Source organism: Papaver somniferum, chromosome 10 (genome assembly GCF_003573695.1).
Source record: "Papaver somniferum cultivar HN1 chromosome 10, ASM357369v1, whole genome shotgun sequence".
In the NCBI taxonomy this organism is placed as follows: Eukaryota; Viridiplantae; Streptophyta; class Magnoliopsida; order Ranunculales; family Papaveraceae; genus Papaver; species Papaver somniferum.
The window spans coordinates 18,436,604-18,452,674 of NC_039367.1; the positions used below are offsets into that span (position 1 = coordinate 18,436,604).

The 16,071-nt window shown below is 37.7% G+C and overlaps 2 protein-coding genes across 2 annotated transcripts; one reads left to right on the forward strand and one right to left on the reverse strand.

Annotated features, from left to right (window-relative positions):
- Nucleotides 1-8,561: 8,561 nt before the first annotated feature.
- LOC113318249 (tubulin alpha chain-like) lies at nt 8,562-9,835 on the forward strand. The gene is made up of 2 exons (XM_026566383.1): nt 8,562-8,965; nt 9,067-9,835. Exons 1-2 carry the CDS (start codon nt 8,701-8,703, stop codon nt 9,765-9,767), a joined length of 966 nt encoding a protein of 321 aa, XP_026422168.1. The 5' UTR covers nt 8,562-8,700; the 3' UTR covers nt 9,768-9,835.
- Nucleotides 9,836-9,906: 71 nt separating this feature from the next.
- LOC113318250 (peptidyl-prolyl cis-trans isomerase CYP23-like) lies at nt 9,907-13,189 on the reverse strand. Its single transcript, XM_026566384.1, has 8 exons — nt 12,937-13,189; nt 12,335-12,448; nt 12,096-12,244; nt 11,498-11,570; nt 11,303-11,392; nt 10,833-10,872; nt 10,231-10,313; nt 9,907-10,136 (listed from the first exon to the last, which is right to left on the reverse strand). The coding sequence occupies exons 3-8, from the start codon at nt 12,101-12,103 to the stop codon at nt 10,116-10,118; spliced, it is 315 nt and encodes a 104-aa protein (XP_026422169.1). The 5' UTR covers nt 12,104-12,244; nt 12,335-12,448; nt 12,937-13,189; the 3' UTR covers nt 9,907-10,115.
- Between the last annotated feature and the right edge of the window lie 2,882 nt (nt 13,190-16,071).

Below are 16,071 nucleotides of genomic sequence, written 5' to 3' on the forward strand. Positions count from 1 at the left end.
TTTAATTTGATTGCGTATTCTGATTAAATTAATCATGGGTTTACTTGTGATTAATTTGATTGAGTTTTTTGGATAGAAAATAATTCTCATGGTTTTTGGTTTCCAATAAAATCCTTCTTTTATGTTGAAATTAAGGTCGCTCTTGTTGTTCTTTCGGGAATGACATCAAATGGGTGAGAGTTCTTTTGAACTTGTGCTTAATGGTCATATCTTGAGGGGTGTGCGGCTGTGGAATATTAGAGGGGTTATCTTGTATCTTTAAAATCCTTGATGAATGCATTTAGCTTCGGCTTTATGATTGCATCTAAATTAGTTGGTATTTTTTTTCCTTTTGTCATGAAATGTCTCTCTCGGAAATTTCATTATGATCCTGTTCTTGTACCTTTGCCAATTTTATTGACAAAAGGAGGGAGAATTAATATGTAGTTCATACTACAAATACATATGGTTTTCAGATCATTATGTAAGGGGGAGTGGTTTCCATGTGAGATGGAGTATTGACTAAGGTGGAGTGATACATATCACCATAGTATTATTGTTGAAGTTGTGATACAATTGAACTTTGACGCTGTGTGATAATACTGTGACATTGTATAACAATGATCGAGAACTATGTTTTCTCATTGTTATAGCTACGGATCTTCAACATCGATGATACTAAACTTACAACCTTTGGGATCATTGGAGTACTTGGAAGTGACGAAGATTTCGAGGAATGTTGAAGATTAGACATGTGGAATAGGAGCTACTAAAGTTTTTTTTATCTTTTTTGTATTCCATATGTATTGATAGTTTTGTCATTAAAATTGACAAAGGGGGAGATTGTTAGAGCATTGCTCAGTCGAACTCGCATGCGTTTCTATCTCAAGCATGTTTGTCAATGTTAGTGATCAAAACTATAAGTCTTGATTTCTAGTCTATTATAGCTAAGTCTCGGATTAGGATAGAAAGTGTAATTGAGCTCAAGGACTTCATGGAGATTCATCATACAAGTAGAAGAACTACTCAAGGAACCGGTGGAACTTCTCGACAAAAAGGTATGTGAAGACTTGAACTTATCTATCACTCAAAAGTCTATCTACTCTATCTCCTACTCTTTGAGACAAGAAGTCGTATGCTATATATATATAGACTTGGATTATACATATTTAGTATTTCGAGCCGAGTATACCTCGCCTATCTATATCTCCAAATATGTGTTGGTAAGCTTTTCGATTCGATCAAGTATGTCTTTACCATGTGACGAAAGTCATGATATGTTTCAATCATCTTGAAAATTGCTTTGACGATAAATGGTGTAACAACTACATAACGTCCTCTAAGAATGTTTCAATGATTAAAATGAGAGTTTAGATTACATAACCAATGGTGGACATAAGCATTGTTGTGGAAACACATTTATGTATAAGTCCTATTCCTTGAACCAAAGTTTGCGAACTTTGTTGATCGAGAGGACCAGAAGAATGGCGTGAGCCAAGTCCGCGAACTGCCGAAGTTCTCAAACCCGAGAATTTCTGCTGGAGTTTACAAACTACTTGCGTGAAGCTAAGTCTGCGAACTCAGTCCGGGAACCCAGACCGCGAACCGGCGAAGTTCTCATACCCGAGAATTTCTGCTGGAGTTTGTAAACTATGCCCGGTAACTTACGTCCGTGAACCTAGTCTGCGAACTTGAGAAGCTTATATATCTGAAGATGATTTCTAAAATTAAACTTAAAAAGACTAAGGAATGCAGTTTGCAAACCGTGGATATAAAAGTTCATGAACCGATTCAAGTGAATCAAATCATCTTTGCTTCAATTGTTTCTTGTGTAGTACATAAGATTTCCTTGCAATTGAACAACTCTCTAACTAGTTCATTTGAAGCCATTGGAACTAATTATGGTGAAGAAGAACATGGTTGATATGAAACGCTCATATGGCTAACCATTTGGTTAACTATTGTTGAACCATCAAGTGCATACGTTTGGGAACGGTTAACAAACCTAGAAGCGTGCATTGTCAAGTGTGTGTAACAAGCTAAGTTTTCGATCTAACGATTGAGAAATATTAACTTGAATCTAAATGAGGTTTTCATCTAACGGTGAATATTGAATGCTTTGTTACTAAGCTAACATTGATTGCAAACCCTGATTTGAAAGAGTATATAAAGGAGACATCTAGTATTGTGCAAAACTAATCCCCACACCTTACGTGTGATACTAGTTTGCGTGCTAGAGTCGATTCTCCTTTAACCTTTGGTTTTTTTCTTTTAAAACCAGGTTAACGACTTAAAGACTTCATTGGGATTGTGAAGCCAGAATGATACTACGTTTATCGTAGCTGTGTGATTTGATCTTGCATCTTCTATCGTACGAGTACAATCAGATTGATTGGCTTGAGATTGATATATCCGATAGGAAAGATATAAAAAGTAATCACACACATCTTTGTCTCATTGTTTGTGATTCCGTAACATCTTATTTCGCTACCATACGATTAAGATTGTTGTGAGGTGATTGATAACTCTAGGTTGATCTTCGAGAATATAAGACCGGATTATCAATTGGTTCCTGTTCACCTTGATTATTATCAAAAGTCGAAACAAAACCTTTAGGGTTTATCTATGGGAGACAGATTGATCCTTTGATAGACTTGTCCGTGTGAGACAGATTTATTTATTGTCAAAGCCTGCGATTTTGGATCCTAGCAAATCTTAGTTGTGGGTGAGATCAGCTAAGGGAATCAAGTGCGCAGTATTCTGCTGGGATCAGAGGCGTAGGAGCATAACTGTACCTTGGATCAGTGGGAGATTGATTGGGGTTCAACTACAGTCCAGTCAGAAGTTTGCTTAGAGTAGGATAGTGTCTGTAGCGGCTTAATACAATGTGTGTTCAATCTGGACTAGGTTCCGGGGTTTTTCTGCATTTGTGGTTTCCTCATTAACAAAATTTCTGGTGTCTGTGTTATTTCAATTTCCGCATTATATTGTTTTATCTTTATAATTGAAATAATACAGGTTGTTCGCTTGAATCAATCAATTGGAAATCCGACCTTTGGTTGTCGATTGATATTGATTGATCCTTGTATATTGGTCTTTGGTACCATCCAAGTTATTCCTTGCATTTGATTAGAACTCGCAGTTCCTGCTTGAGTAAATCAAATCAAGAGAGAGATATAAACTCGTTGATATACTTTTAATTTATTGAGTCTTGTTGATTCTCTTAAAAGTATATTCGAGTTTGTCCATACAGATTGCTAAGAGAAATATTGGGTGGTGTTATTAGACCCCCGCTTTTTCAATTATATTATCGACCCTGCCGGCTATGTGTTGCAGCAAATACCTTATCCTGATGCCTAAAATCATCATAAAGTCAACATGGTTAAAATTATGTTCCCTACCGACCACATTCGAGCCGGCACTCTAGTGACCAAATACCATTCCGACGGTTAAATAGAAAATTGCATGAACTCCTGATGCCTAAAAGTCATAAGGTCGACATGGTCATAAATTTCATACCTTGCCGTCCATACCACAGCCGACACCCTGATAACCAAATACCTTTCCGGCGGTTATTCAGAAGAAAACCAACTCCTGATGCCTAAAAGTCATAAGGTCGGCATGGTAACAAATTTCGACCTTGCCGGCCAATGTTAGTCGGCTTATTGTGGAAATAAAAACCTCGCCGGCCGATTCAAAATTCAAATTTTTGCAAGTACAATTGGATTGATTGACTTGTACTTGGACACTATAACGGCCAAATTTGGGCATCATCCTATAATTTCACTACTTATCTCTACAAAATAACACACAACTATTTGCATATACTCTCCAAGGCTCATATCATCATACACTCCATCTAACTCACCCAATATCTCTCTACACACAACAATGGCTTCATTTGATTCAAATGAAGATTTGGCAATCACCAAAGCTTGGTACGCGGAAACTAGAGTAAGACATGCGTCCTCCGAAAGGGTGGATGCCGTTACCTTTTGGGCTAGGGTACACAACAAATTTAGGCAAGACTTTGAGAATCCTAATAGAAGAAGTGTCCAACAAGTCCGTGATAGGCACCAAGTCATCGAAAATGCGATACGTGCTTTTTTAGCCCTCCAACCTCGGATTTTTAACGTTTCCCACTTCAACTTGGCCATTGAACAATTTGTAAGTATGTTTGTGGTTTATGTTACGTGATCCATGTTGTATGATCTTCCTACTAAACACCACTAACAAAGAAAGTTTGTGTTTTGTTTTTGTAGCATGAAGCCGTGAAAGCATGCCACTTGGAAGAAAACGTGGAAGCATTCGCCTTCGATGCAAGCTATCACCTCATGATTGACAAAATCCCGGAGTACGCACCGGACTTCATGGAGGCCGGAGATGAATGGGATTCCTTCGACGAAGTTTGATGGTTTTGGTGTAGGTTTTTTGGGTGGACAAGGAGTTAGGTTTTACGTTTCAATCAATGTAGTAACCAAAATTGCATGAATAAAGTGAATTACATCTTCCCATATTCTGTTTTCTGTTTGGTATAAGTACATGCCGGCAAGGTTAGAAATCCTTAGCATGCCGCCTACAGGTCAGCCGACAGTGTTAAAAATTATGTGCATGCCGACCATATATAGCCGGCATTGTAGGAAATATTTACATGCCGACCGTAAAATTGCTGGCCCAAGATAGTCGACGTAATCTTCATTCAAAGACCATTCCGGCCTAAAATGGGTCGGCATTTTCTTCATCCACGGACCATGCCGGCTGTAATTGGTCGGCATCTTATTAAAACGTCTACCATGCCGGCGGAGAATAGCCGACACCTTATTCAAACGTCGACCTTGCCGACCTTTCACATTTTCAAAACCAAATTTTTTGATCGAAATCGAACTCATAAGACGGGTTAAAGGTTTAATCTACTGAATTCATTATTTCAATATTTTAATCTAAACCTAATTAATTAACCTAATCAGAATTTTTAGTGTTAATTAAACAAGGACATATTAACCATTTAGAAAATATAAGGTTAAGGGGTGACTTCTTTTACTTTAAAATCAAAAAGTAGAGTCGATAACCATTTCCTAACGGTTATCGACTCTAATTTTTCATTCCCCATGCCTTTTATATTTAACTGTTCAAGACTCCGAGATCCTCCGCCAAACTCACCCATTTATCCTCCTCCTTTCTCTCTTCACCCTCTCTGGTCTTACCCTCTCAGATCCTCTCATTTCACCATCGAAATACCCAAAAAATGAGGGAATGCATCTCAATCCACATTTGCCAAGCAGGGATTCAAGTTGGAAACGCCTGTTGGGAACTTTATTGCCTGGAACATGGCATATAGGTGAAATCCAAAAACCCTAGCATTTGTTCGTTTAATTTTCTTATGTTTTTATCATTATCCACAAATAAAATCTGGTGTTGTGATGTGGGTAGTTATCAAAGAGTAGAAATAAGAGAAGAAGACATGAGAGAAAAGAACACATAAGAGGGTAGAGAGAGAGATACAGAAAAGAAGAAGATATATCAGAATAATTACTAATGAGATAACCCTCACTAGTTCATTCTTCTTAATATTTATACTTAAAGAGTTCCAACCGTACACTACTCTTACAACCATGAACAATACAATAAAATGACTAACTGAAACATACAATAAACTGACTAACTGAAACATACACACATAATAACTGACGTACACACTTATCTCCAATCACGACTAAATCACATTATGCACGTATGATTCCTTCCCCCTTTAAACAACCTTGTCCGCAAGGTGAAAATCTGGATATCGATGAATGAACTTGTTGTAATTCATCCAAGTTGCATCAGCAGGGTCTGTTCCCTTCCACTGTATTAGAAGCTTACGGTATTCATGCGTGCCACAACGAGTAATTTTTTCTTCCAAAACTCTTTCTGGACTTGGTATAATGACTTGATTAGTGTCCACACTCGGGAGAGTATCTTGAGCTTGAACAACGGAACCCAAATGCTGCTTAAGGCAGGAAACACGGAAAACTGGATGGATTTTTGAAGTAGGAGGTAATCCAAACGGTATGCCACTGTCCCAACCCGCTCGAGAATCTGATAGGGTCCATAGAAACGTGGACCAAGTTTGATAGCTCGAAGAAGTGCAAGAGAAGTCTGTCTATATGGCTGCAGTCGTAGATAAACCCAGTCACCAACAGAAAATTCTTTGTCTATACGCTTCAAATCTGCATTCTTTTTCATCCGAGATTGAGCTTGCACCAAGTTGTCCTTCAAAAGATTGAGAATACGGTGTCTGTCTTTCAAGTGATCATCAACAGCTTGCACTTTAGTTAACCCAGGAACATATGATAGTAAAGATGGTAGAAGATTGGGGAAAATGAATATGAGGTTCATGGTTGTCGTCTTGGGAATATCCGGGTCAGAAACACAAATTTGATGATAACCAGATCACAAGTCTAACTTTGTGAAGTAAACGGCCCCAAAAATCTCATCAAGCAATTCATCCACCACAGGAATTGGAAATTTGAGAGACCTGTAATCAACACAAATTCTCCAACTACCGTCGGTTTTGCGGACTAGCAATACTGGTGAAGAGTATGGACTGGTACTAGTTCGAATAATGCCTGCACTCAACATTTCATTAATTAACTTTTTAATTTCATTCTTCTGAAAATGAGGGTACCTGTAAGGGCGCACATTAACTGGTCCATGTGAGTCCAACAACGGAATTTTGTGGTCATGAGAACGGCTAGGTGGAAGTCCTAGCGCTTCTGAAAACACGCCGGAGAATTCATCCAATATTACTTTAACCTCCGGTTGAACATCATCCATAACTTGTACCTCTTGTAAAGAAATCAGATGCAACATTGCGAAAATTCTTTAGTAAATTCGGCCGCTTCCAACACATCTACAGAATCAGATTCACTGGCTTTTAAATGATGTCGCATTCCGTCAAGTTTGAAAGACATAACCATGGCTGTAAAATCCCAGGTAATAGGTCCAAGAGTACGTAGCCATTGTGCTCCCAGTACTACCTGACAACCCCCCAATGGCAGAACAAAGAAATCAGCAACTATAGGTACACCTTGAAGACTTATCTTCACATGAAGGCATCTTCCTTCACTTTCCAAATAAGTGCCATTTTCCACCATCACTAATAGGAACATTCAAACGAGTAATAACTTGTGGATCCACAAAATTGTGAGTGCTCCCAGAATCAGTTAGAACAGAAACTTGTTTATTACATAAACTACCAACTAATCGCATTGTTTGGGGAGTATTCGTACCAATAATAGCATGAAGAGAAATTCCAGGAGACTGCTCACCATTTTTGTCTTCTACAGGAACGTCAGTTTCAATTGCTTCACAATCTGATTCAGGAAAACATCCCTCTAAGAGAAAAATTCGTGGATTTTTACATGTATGTCCGAACGAATATTTTTCATCACAGTGGTAACAAGTCCCTTTTCTCTTCTTTCCTTCATTTCATTTGCTGAGACCCGCTGAAATGGTGGTGTAGATTTTGGATGTGGTCCTAATAAACTAGATTGTGGTTTGTTGGGTACTGAATTTGAAGATGAATGGTTTTGTGGTATCCATGGGCGAGGTGAATGAGGTCGAAATTGTTGGTATGGGGATGGTCGAAACTGCTGATGTGGTTGTTGGGTGGGGAATTTTGATTGCGGAGTCTTTATGCTGGCACAAAGTTGCTCTTCTTGAAGTCGTGCTAATTCGATAGCAGTAAGCAAGTCTTTTGGTTTGAACATTCGCACACTTGGTTGAATATCATCACGAAGACCACTAATGAAAACTAACAAGAAATTCTTCAGATAGATCATGAACCAGGTTTGATAGACGTTCAAACTCCTTCTGGTAATCTGCAACAGTTCCAGTTTGGCGTAGTTTTGATAGTGCTCCTGCCGGATCTTCAAATTCCTTCGGTCCAAAACGTTGTAATAATCCGACTGTTAAATCTTTCCATGAAAATTGGCCTCGAGCATTGCTGAACCACCTATAAAATTGCAGGGCTTCCTCTTCCATATTATAAGACGCAATGTTAAGCCACTGATTTTCATCTACCTGATTGCTGTAGAAATATTGCTCAGCCTTGTAAATCCAGCCATTAGGGTCATCACCAGAAAATTTTGGAAACTTTACATGCCACGGATTAGTAGTTTCACCCAAATTGTGGTTCATAAATCTCCTGTTAAAATTAGAATTTAGTGATAAATTCGGTGTTGAAAGAGTGTTGGACATGAGGGATAAATGTTCAAAGGAAGATAATTTATGGATGATTTCCGTCAAGTTTTTGTTGGTGTGGGTGATTTCTGTCAAACACTTAGCGGTCATCTCTGACTGCTTTTCTTGTGCTTCAACTTTATCCTTCAATGCTCTAACGTCACCATCCATAGTTTTTAGTCTTGTACCCTCTGCCATTTCCGGCTCTGATACCTATGATGTTGGTAGTTATCAAAGAGGAGAAATAAGAGAAGAAGACATGAGAGAAAAGAACACAGAAGAGGGTAGAGAGAGAGACAGAAAAGAAGAAGATATATCAGAATAATTACTAATGAGATAACCCTCACTAGTTCCTTCTTCTTAATATTTATACTTAAAGAGTTCCAACGGTACACTACTCTTACAACCACGAACAATACAATAAACTGACTAACTGAAACATACACACATATAATAACTGACGTACACACTTATCTCCAATCACGACTAAATCACATTATGCACGTATCATGTTGTTTAATTTGTGTAACTGCTGGACAAATGCCGAGTGACAAAACTGTCGGCGGAGGAGATGATGCTTTCAATCCGTTTTTCAGTGAAACGGGTGCAGGAAAACACGTACCTCGTGCCATTTTCGTAGATCTTGAACCAACTGTTATCGATGAAGTACGAACCGGTACTTATCGTCAATTGTTCCATCCTGAACAACTTATTAGTGGCAAAGAAGATGCAGCTAATAACTTCGCTAGAGGCCACTACACAAGTGAGGAAATAAGAAACTTTAAAACTCAAATCAACAGTTTTTAACATTCTTTTACTCAATTTATCATTCTAACATTTCTCTGCTGTTTTTTTGGTGAAAAGTTGGGAAGGAGATTGTGGATCTATGCCCTGATAGGATCAGAAAGCTTGCTGATAACTGCACTGGGCTGCAAGGGTTTTTGGTATTTCATGCTGTTGGTGGTGGTACAGGATCTGGTCTTGGGTCTCTACTTCTTGAGAGACTCTCAGTTGATTACGGAAAGAAATCAAAACTCGGGTTTACGGTTTACCCGTCTCCACAGGTTTCAACTTCTGTGGTTACTAATACTGCATTCGAGCCCTCTTCGATGATGGCCAAGTGTGATCCTCGCCATGGGAAATACATGGCTTGTTGTTTGATGTACAGAGGTGATGTTGTACCGAAGGACGTCAATGCAGCTGTAGGAACAATCAAGACAAAGAGGACGATTCAGTTCGTTGATTGGTGTCCTACTGGATTCAAGTGCGGGATCAATTATGAACCACCTACAGCTGTTCCTGGTGGAGATTTAGCTAAGGTTCAGAGAGCAGTTTGCATGATTTCAAACTCAACTAGTGTTGCAGAGGTGTTCTCAAGGATCGATCATAAGTTTGATCTCATGTATGCTAAGCGTGCATTTGTGCACTGGTATGTTGGTGAAGGAATGGAGGAGGGAGAGTTTTCTGAAGCTCGTGAGGATTTAGCTGCTGCTCTAGAGAAAGACTATGAGGAAGTTGGCTTAGAATCCGGTGAAGGAGAAGATGATGAAGGGGATGAGTACTAGAATCTAAGAAATATATAGGTCGTAAGGAAAACTAGGATTTGCTTAACTTAATAACCAAATGGACTCATTGGATGTTAGTTTTCCTTTTCGTTTTTTTCTTTTCTTTTTTTTTTCTGTTAAGAGTTAAATTGAAGTGTTATGCTGAAAATTTCATATCATTAAAATTAGTCATCTTCAATACAAAGTACTACTTTTACAAATATGTTTTCTTCATGAATTTTCTGTCTGAAACAGTATTACAGGCAAAACATACAGTGGCAGACAGCAAGTCCTGACTCTCTTGGTTTGAAGCATTTTATTCTCTGCAAGAAATGATAATCCCAGTTGACGATGATTTAACTGCTTGGATCATGGTAAACATTTCATTCTCTGCAAAGAAGAAATGACGGTGCAGTTAGGATGGTCCTGTAAAAGTTTAAGCTGTAAATTTTGGGGTAAAACCACATAATGTATGGAGGGGTACCTGTCTTTCAACTTCCATTGCTGTTGCAGCAAGCCTTCTTTTCAGGGTGGATATCTCTTGCTCACATGACTCGGCTTCAGTATCTGTTTTTGATAAACAGTATTAGATAATCCAACTACACAAGTATCTCAGAGGGAGAGGACAGACTGAGTGTTGTGGTGTAAGGGACAAAGATAGGCGTATGAATAACTTCAGTAGAAAACATGTCACCCCATAAATTCCAATTAATTTACCAACTACACAATGTATCTCAACTAGAAATATGGCATTGAGGTAGCGAAAATGTTCTTATGTAGCCACTCCATAAACTGTGGGAGAGAGCATGGGAACATGTTCCCAACATCATCCACCAAAAGTGAGAATAGTCAGATGATTTGTGGAGATCCAGCTGAATGTGCCCCATCAGTTGACTCGGATGCTTTCAGTATAGCACTTTTGACAGGGTCTGATCCAACTGATTGAGCACTACAGGTTCTCACATGCATTTGTTACAATGGTATGCACCCATAACTCCATACTACTTTTTTCATCTTTATGAAACCTAAACATCCTCGGGGCATGGAATACTAGAGAAACAAACAGAACTAGAATGTGGTGCTCACCATAATAGTAGGATGATAGGATGGTGATGCGCTCCTTTGGCTGAAAAGAAACGGTAATAACTTCAGTCGACATAATTTATAGTGTTAGCATGAAGCAATAACAACTACAAGAAAGCCGAATCTAGAAGGGTTGATATCATGAGTATGCACCAAAAAAGATTCATAAGAAGGTAGAAATATTCTAGGTTTCGTGAACATCACTGGAACTATGCGGTAAAAACCAAAAGTCTATTATAAAAAGATGTATAAAGATAGCAAAATAGGCCCGAATAAGGAATAATCTCCAACAATTCTGCCAAAAGTATGAAAGCCTAAAAATATTTATTCGTCATAAGTGAAGAGGAAGGCCTATTGTTGTAAGACTATTTCATTTCCAGTGGCCTAATCTCCGTAACTGGACTTAGAAGGACAGGCATTCACATGTTTTACCAAATTACTGAAATAAAGACAAGTGGATTCAGATATTATACCATTACAAATATCCCCTCTCGGCGAGTTGGGAGTTCCTCGAGCTTTCTCAATGTCTCATCACCTTTAGTAACTTTACCAAATATTGCATACTGGCAATGCAAGTCGAAAATCATAAGTACCATGTCAAATGCGTAATTTGATATATGAAATCAAGTATATTTATAACTGTAGCTGCAGGGGAACTATAACAGTACCTCGCCATCCAGGTGAGGAGCATCCCCAAGAAGCATTGAAAAAGAGGAGCCTCCACTGTTTGGGTCAGAGTGCCTACAAAAACCACGAAAGTATGTATTACAAGACAAATTCAGCTCTTTAACTCAGTCAGATAAGTTCATAAATGGGCAGTGTCAGTGTTCGTAACTAATATCTAGATGTCAAACAAACAAAAAAGCGAATGAGAACTTTGTAACTGGATACGCAGTTCAAAATTTGGAATTCCAAAGGCATCGTGACTGTGTTCCAAGTAGGGATGCTGTCTGTCATCCAGAAGTATAGCTTAAACAGATGTTTCCAAAAAGCGTCCGTGCTTCATAGCCAACGAGAATAGTGTGACAATGTGACAACTGACATATCCTTTACTCTACAGGCTTTACTCGCAAGATAAAGTGCAATCCAAGCGGGAAGTCTTCAAAACGATTTTGGTATAGTAAACTCAGGAATTGAATTTTATTTATATGTACAATAACTCTTGATTGGAAAAACTCTAAGTTCAAAGCAAATATGATTATACAAACTGTAAAGAGAAGAAGAGAGATATAAACATACAATGTACTTAAGAAGAAGATACTTTACCTTCCCATTGAAAGGATTCCCCTTACATGTTTGACCTTACTAAATTCACCGACTATTGTTTTTTCACCATGCTCCCTCTGCTTGTCATTCAGAGGAGCTGATCTTCCATAAACAACATCAGCCACTTGGGCAACAAATCCCTTACCAACCTGCATAACAATATCGACGGTCATTAAAACGAAAAAGCTACACCTATTTTAGTATTTGAAGAGGTCAAATTCCAGAGTTAGAAAAACTACCCGGAAAAAGTGATTGGTATTATAGCACCCCAAGCGAACAAGTCTGAAAATGTGTTCAACTGTTTTGGGAGCAACATCAGGATAAAATCCAAATTCAATGTCTCCATAGTTTGTCTGCAAGATAGCACATTAAAACCAGTTCCCATTACCCCATAAACAACAAAACAAGTACCCCTAATTGAAACAATTGTCCGTCTCATCAGCCTTATTACGCTATAATCCTCCTACTGATTGTAAGGAAATGTGGTCAACTAGTGAAGTGAACTCTTATAATAATGTGATTTGCTCAAATAAGTACACCAGTATATATGAGTGGGAGAACAGTGGCAAAAACACCTCAACCAACATTCTGTGGCCTAATTTGATAAATAATCGAGAATCATCAGAACACACACAAAATGGTATATACCATTGCTCAGGGAAGATTGTGATATTTCAAATTTTAGGTCAATCATACCCTTAGGGTTAAAGAAAGTATCCTCAGTATTCACATTTCGAATCAGATTCAAATGAATCATACAAACAATAATGATACAAAAATCACTGCCTAATACATAGTATAAAATTCGGAAATAAAATAAAATTTCTGAAAAGAAATGAACCTGGAAAACAACACGAGCAGATCCAAGAAGGGGATCTTCATCACATGAGGCATGAAAAAACGAGAGAGAAAGACATGTGAGAATCGAAATCCAGCTTAAATATCTCCAAATTTTTATAAAATTTGGCACTGGAGAGATTGGGATCGAGAGGATTTAGGTATTCTCCGACTTGACTCCAGGAATCACTCCAGCTGCTTCTACTAAAGGGGTAAGAGACGACTTTCTTCCCGCGAAAAGTTTAGTGAAGAACAAATACCGTTGTCGTTTTATTGCAGCGCCAAGTACGCTGGTCGTTTATATTGGCCCAACAGGCCTACTAGTACTTGGTTTGGCTTCTAATATTAATTCAAGAACGATTTTTTGAGACCAGCCTTTTTTTGGGACCATTGTTTTATAAAGCCATCTATCCTATATTTATACGGGATGTCCTAAACCCGATACTTTTTACTAATTTGTCCCCGAACCCTAATTTAGATTATAACTAAACTAATAACTACCAAAATATAAATTTAACCTAATTGAATTTATTAACAAAAACACAAAATCAGACTTACCCTATCCGCTGCACAAACTCGTTTTGGGAGAATTTTTTTTTTCTTCTCCTCTTCTTCTTCGTTTCAAACTCGTCTTCATCGATTAATCGTCGATTCATAAAAATTTTGTCGTCGATTAGTCAATCAACTATATAAATGGTTAGTCGAAAGCAAACCAAAAGACTCCCAGTAGCAGGTCCACCATTAGGACATCTAGCTAATCAAGCAAATGAAATTGAGGAAGAACTTGAACCGGAAGGTGAACAATTGATTCGGCGTAACAGTCGTATGAACGACCCTGAGTCTGCCATGAGACCGATTCCCAGGTATTTTCCGACAAACCCATTACTTTTAATTTGATTTTCATCGATTCAATTGATTAGAAATCATCAAAATAGGGTTCAAATGGAAGTTACAGTGTTGAGTTCGGTTAGAACGTGTTTTATTGTTGCCTTAGTTTCTTAACCGAACTCCACGAAGAACAGTTCGGTTCTATAGGATTTAAAACTAGGTTACCGAACTCATGAGTTCGTTTGTTTCGCAAAAATATGTTGAGCTGCCATATAACCGAACTCTAGCCATATTACCAAAAAAAAATCCATGTAACCGAACTGTTTTGTTTTTCCCAAAATGTTTAGTACCCACATAACCGAACTCTAGCAACTCTGTTCGGTTGTTTCGCATAAATGTTTAAAATTGCCATGTAACCGAACTCTACCCGTATTACGAAAGAAAATAAATTTGACATGTAACCGAACTGTTCTTTTTCCCCCTATATGCTTAGTACCCATACAACCGAACGTTTTCCTATCTGTTCGGTTATTTCACAAATTTTTTTGAAACTGTCATGTAACCGAACTCTACCCATATTTCAAAAGAAAAACAAAATTTTCCATGTAACCGAACTTTACTGTTTTTCCCATTATGTTTAGTTCTTTTATAACCGAACTCTGTCCAATATGTTCGGTTTGTTCGCAAAAAACCTTGACAAACCGAACTCTTGGCTAATTACATATATATGTGGAGTTCGGTTTTCTCGCAAAAATACTTGAGTAACTGAACTCTATCCTGGAACATGATTTTTTTTCTTGAGTTGGTTTTTTTTTCGTGAATTATTCCTTACTTCTTTTGTTTTTTTGTTTAGTGGCAAAGGTAAGAAATCCAACCAACCATTACTGGAAGATTTGAGAACTCCCACGCCTCGAGGAAAAGTACACTGTGATGCCAGTCATCGTGGAACCAAAAATGCTAAGTATGGACGTGGGTCATTACCGGTGTTGTCATCCAAGACAATGTCAATAGAGATAATGTTGACCATGTGATACAACAATTTAATCAAGAAATTGTGGAAGACATGGGTAATCAAGAAATTGTGGAAGACATGGGTAATCAAGAACATAATCAAGGAGGACAAGAGGAACCAGCTGAAGTCATGGGTGGAAATGAGGATGATGGGGATGACAACGAAGAAGATAAGGAAGATGAAGATAAGGATGGAGACGATGAAGATGAAGAAGCAGATGACAACTCGGATGAAGAGGAAATTGAACAGGAACAAGTCAAGAAAAAATCTAGAAATGCGGCTAAAAACCTTGTACTAGATATGCATACATTCCTGATGACGATCTGTGTTTGCCACCAAAGAACCCAACTTATGGTACTCCAAGAGATGGAGGTGAGGTCTTGTTTGGCTACAAAAACTCACGGGCTGCTAAGATCTATTCGGCAAAGGTATTGAATCTTAACCATGAATATTTCTCAATGATTTTATTATATTTTGACATATATTTTTCTATATATATTAGTATATAAGATAGCATGTTGTTATTGTAGGACCATAATAATGTTGTCCGTGTTTTAAAACGTCAAAAGAACAAGATATGGAATATAGAAAATGAGTGTGATGAGGTCCAGTTGGAGGTATATGATTGTGTACTTTGGAACGTGATACAACACGCGCACCAATTCAGAGTTTTGCTAGCATAGTAAATCACATGGAGTAATTTTTTTCTCGCTGACCTAGCACAATGCCTATATGATGTGTTTTGTAGATAGTGGTAAAAGTGGTTCGATTCTCAGACTTGTGAAGGATATTAATTAGACTTAAATTATAATATTAAAATAGAAAACTCACTAAAAATTATAGCAAACTCAATCAAAGTTGATATCAATATTAAGAGAACACTGAGGCTAAGATTCCACTATTTTCCAAATTCAAAGTGATTTAATCCAATATTTATATTCATGCAATTTTTTTTCGTTCAATTTGATTCTAAACTATTGCAACAAGTAGATCCTCAAAATAACAAGTGTAAATACGAAGCATAGAACATCAAAAACCTAGGTCCAATCATGCTCTATCAAAAGAAATAACAATTGCTTAACAAGAATCATTCAAACAATTTTCACTCAAGGCAAAACAATCATAAAAATAATTGCGATAAATAAATAAGTAAGAATATACCACTTTTTGTTGGAAAAATAGATTCCTATATCGCCTCAGCAATGGGGTTTAGCTCCTCATATTAATCACTTGCTCAAAATACATGTTTGTTGCTCAAAAGTTGATTAAAAGAGTGAAAGGTGTAAAGCAGCTGATTTG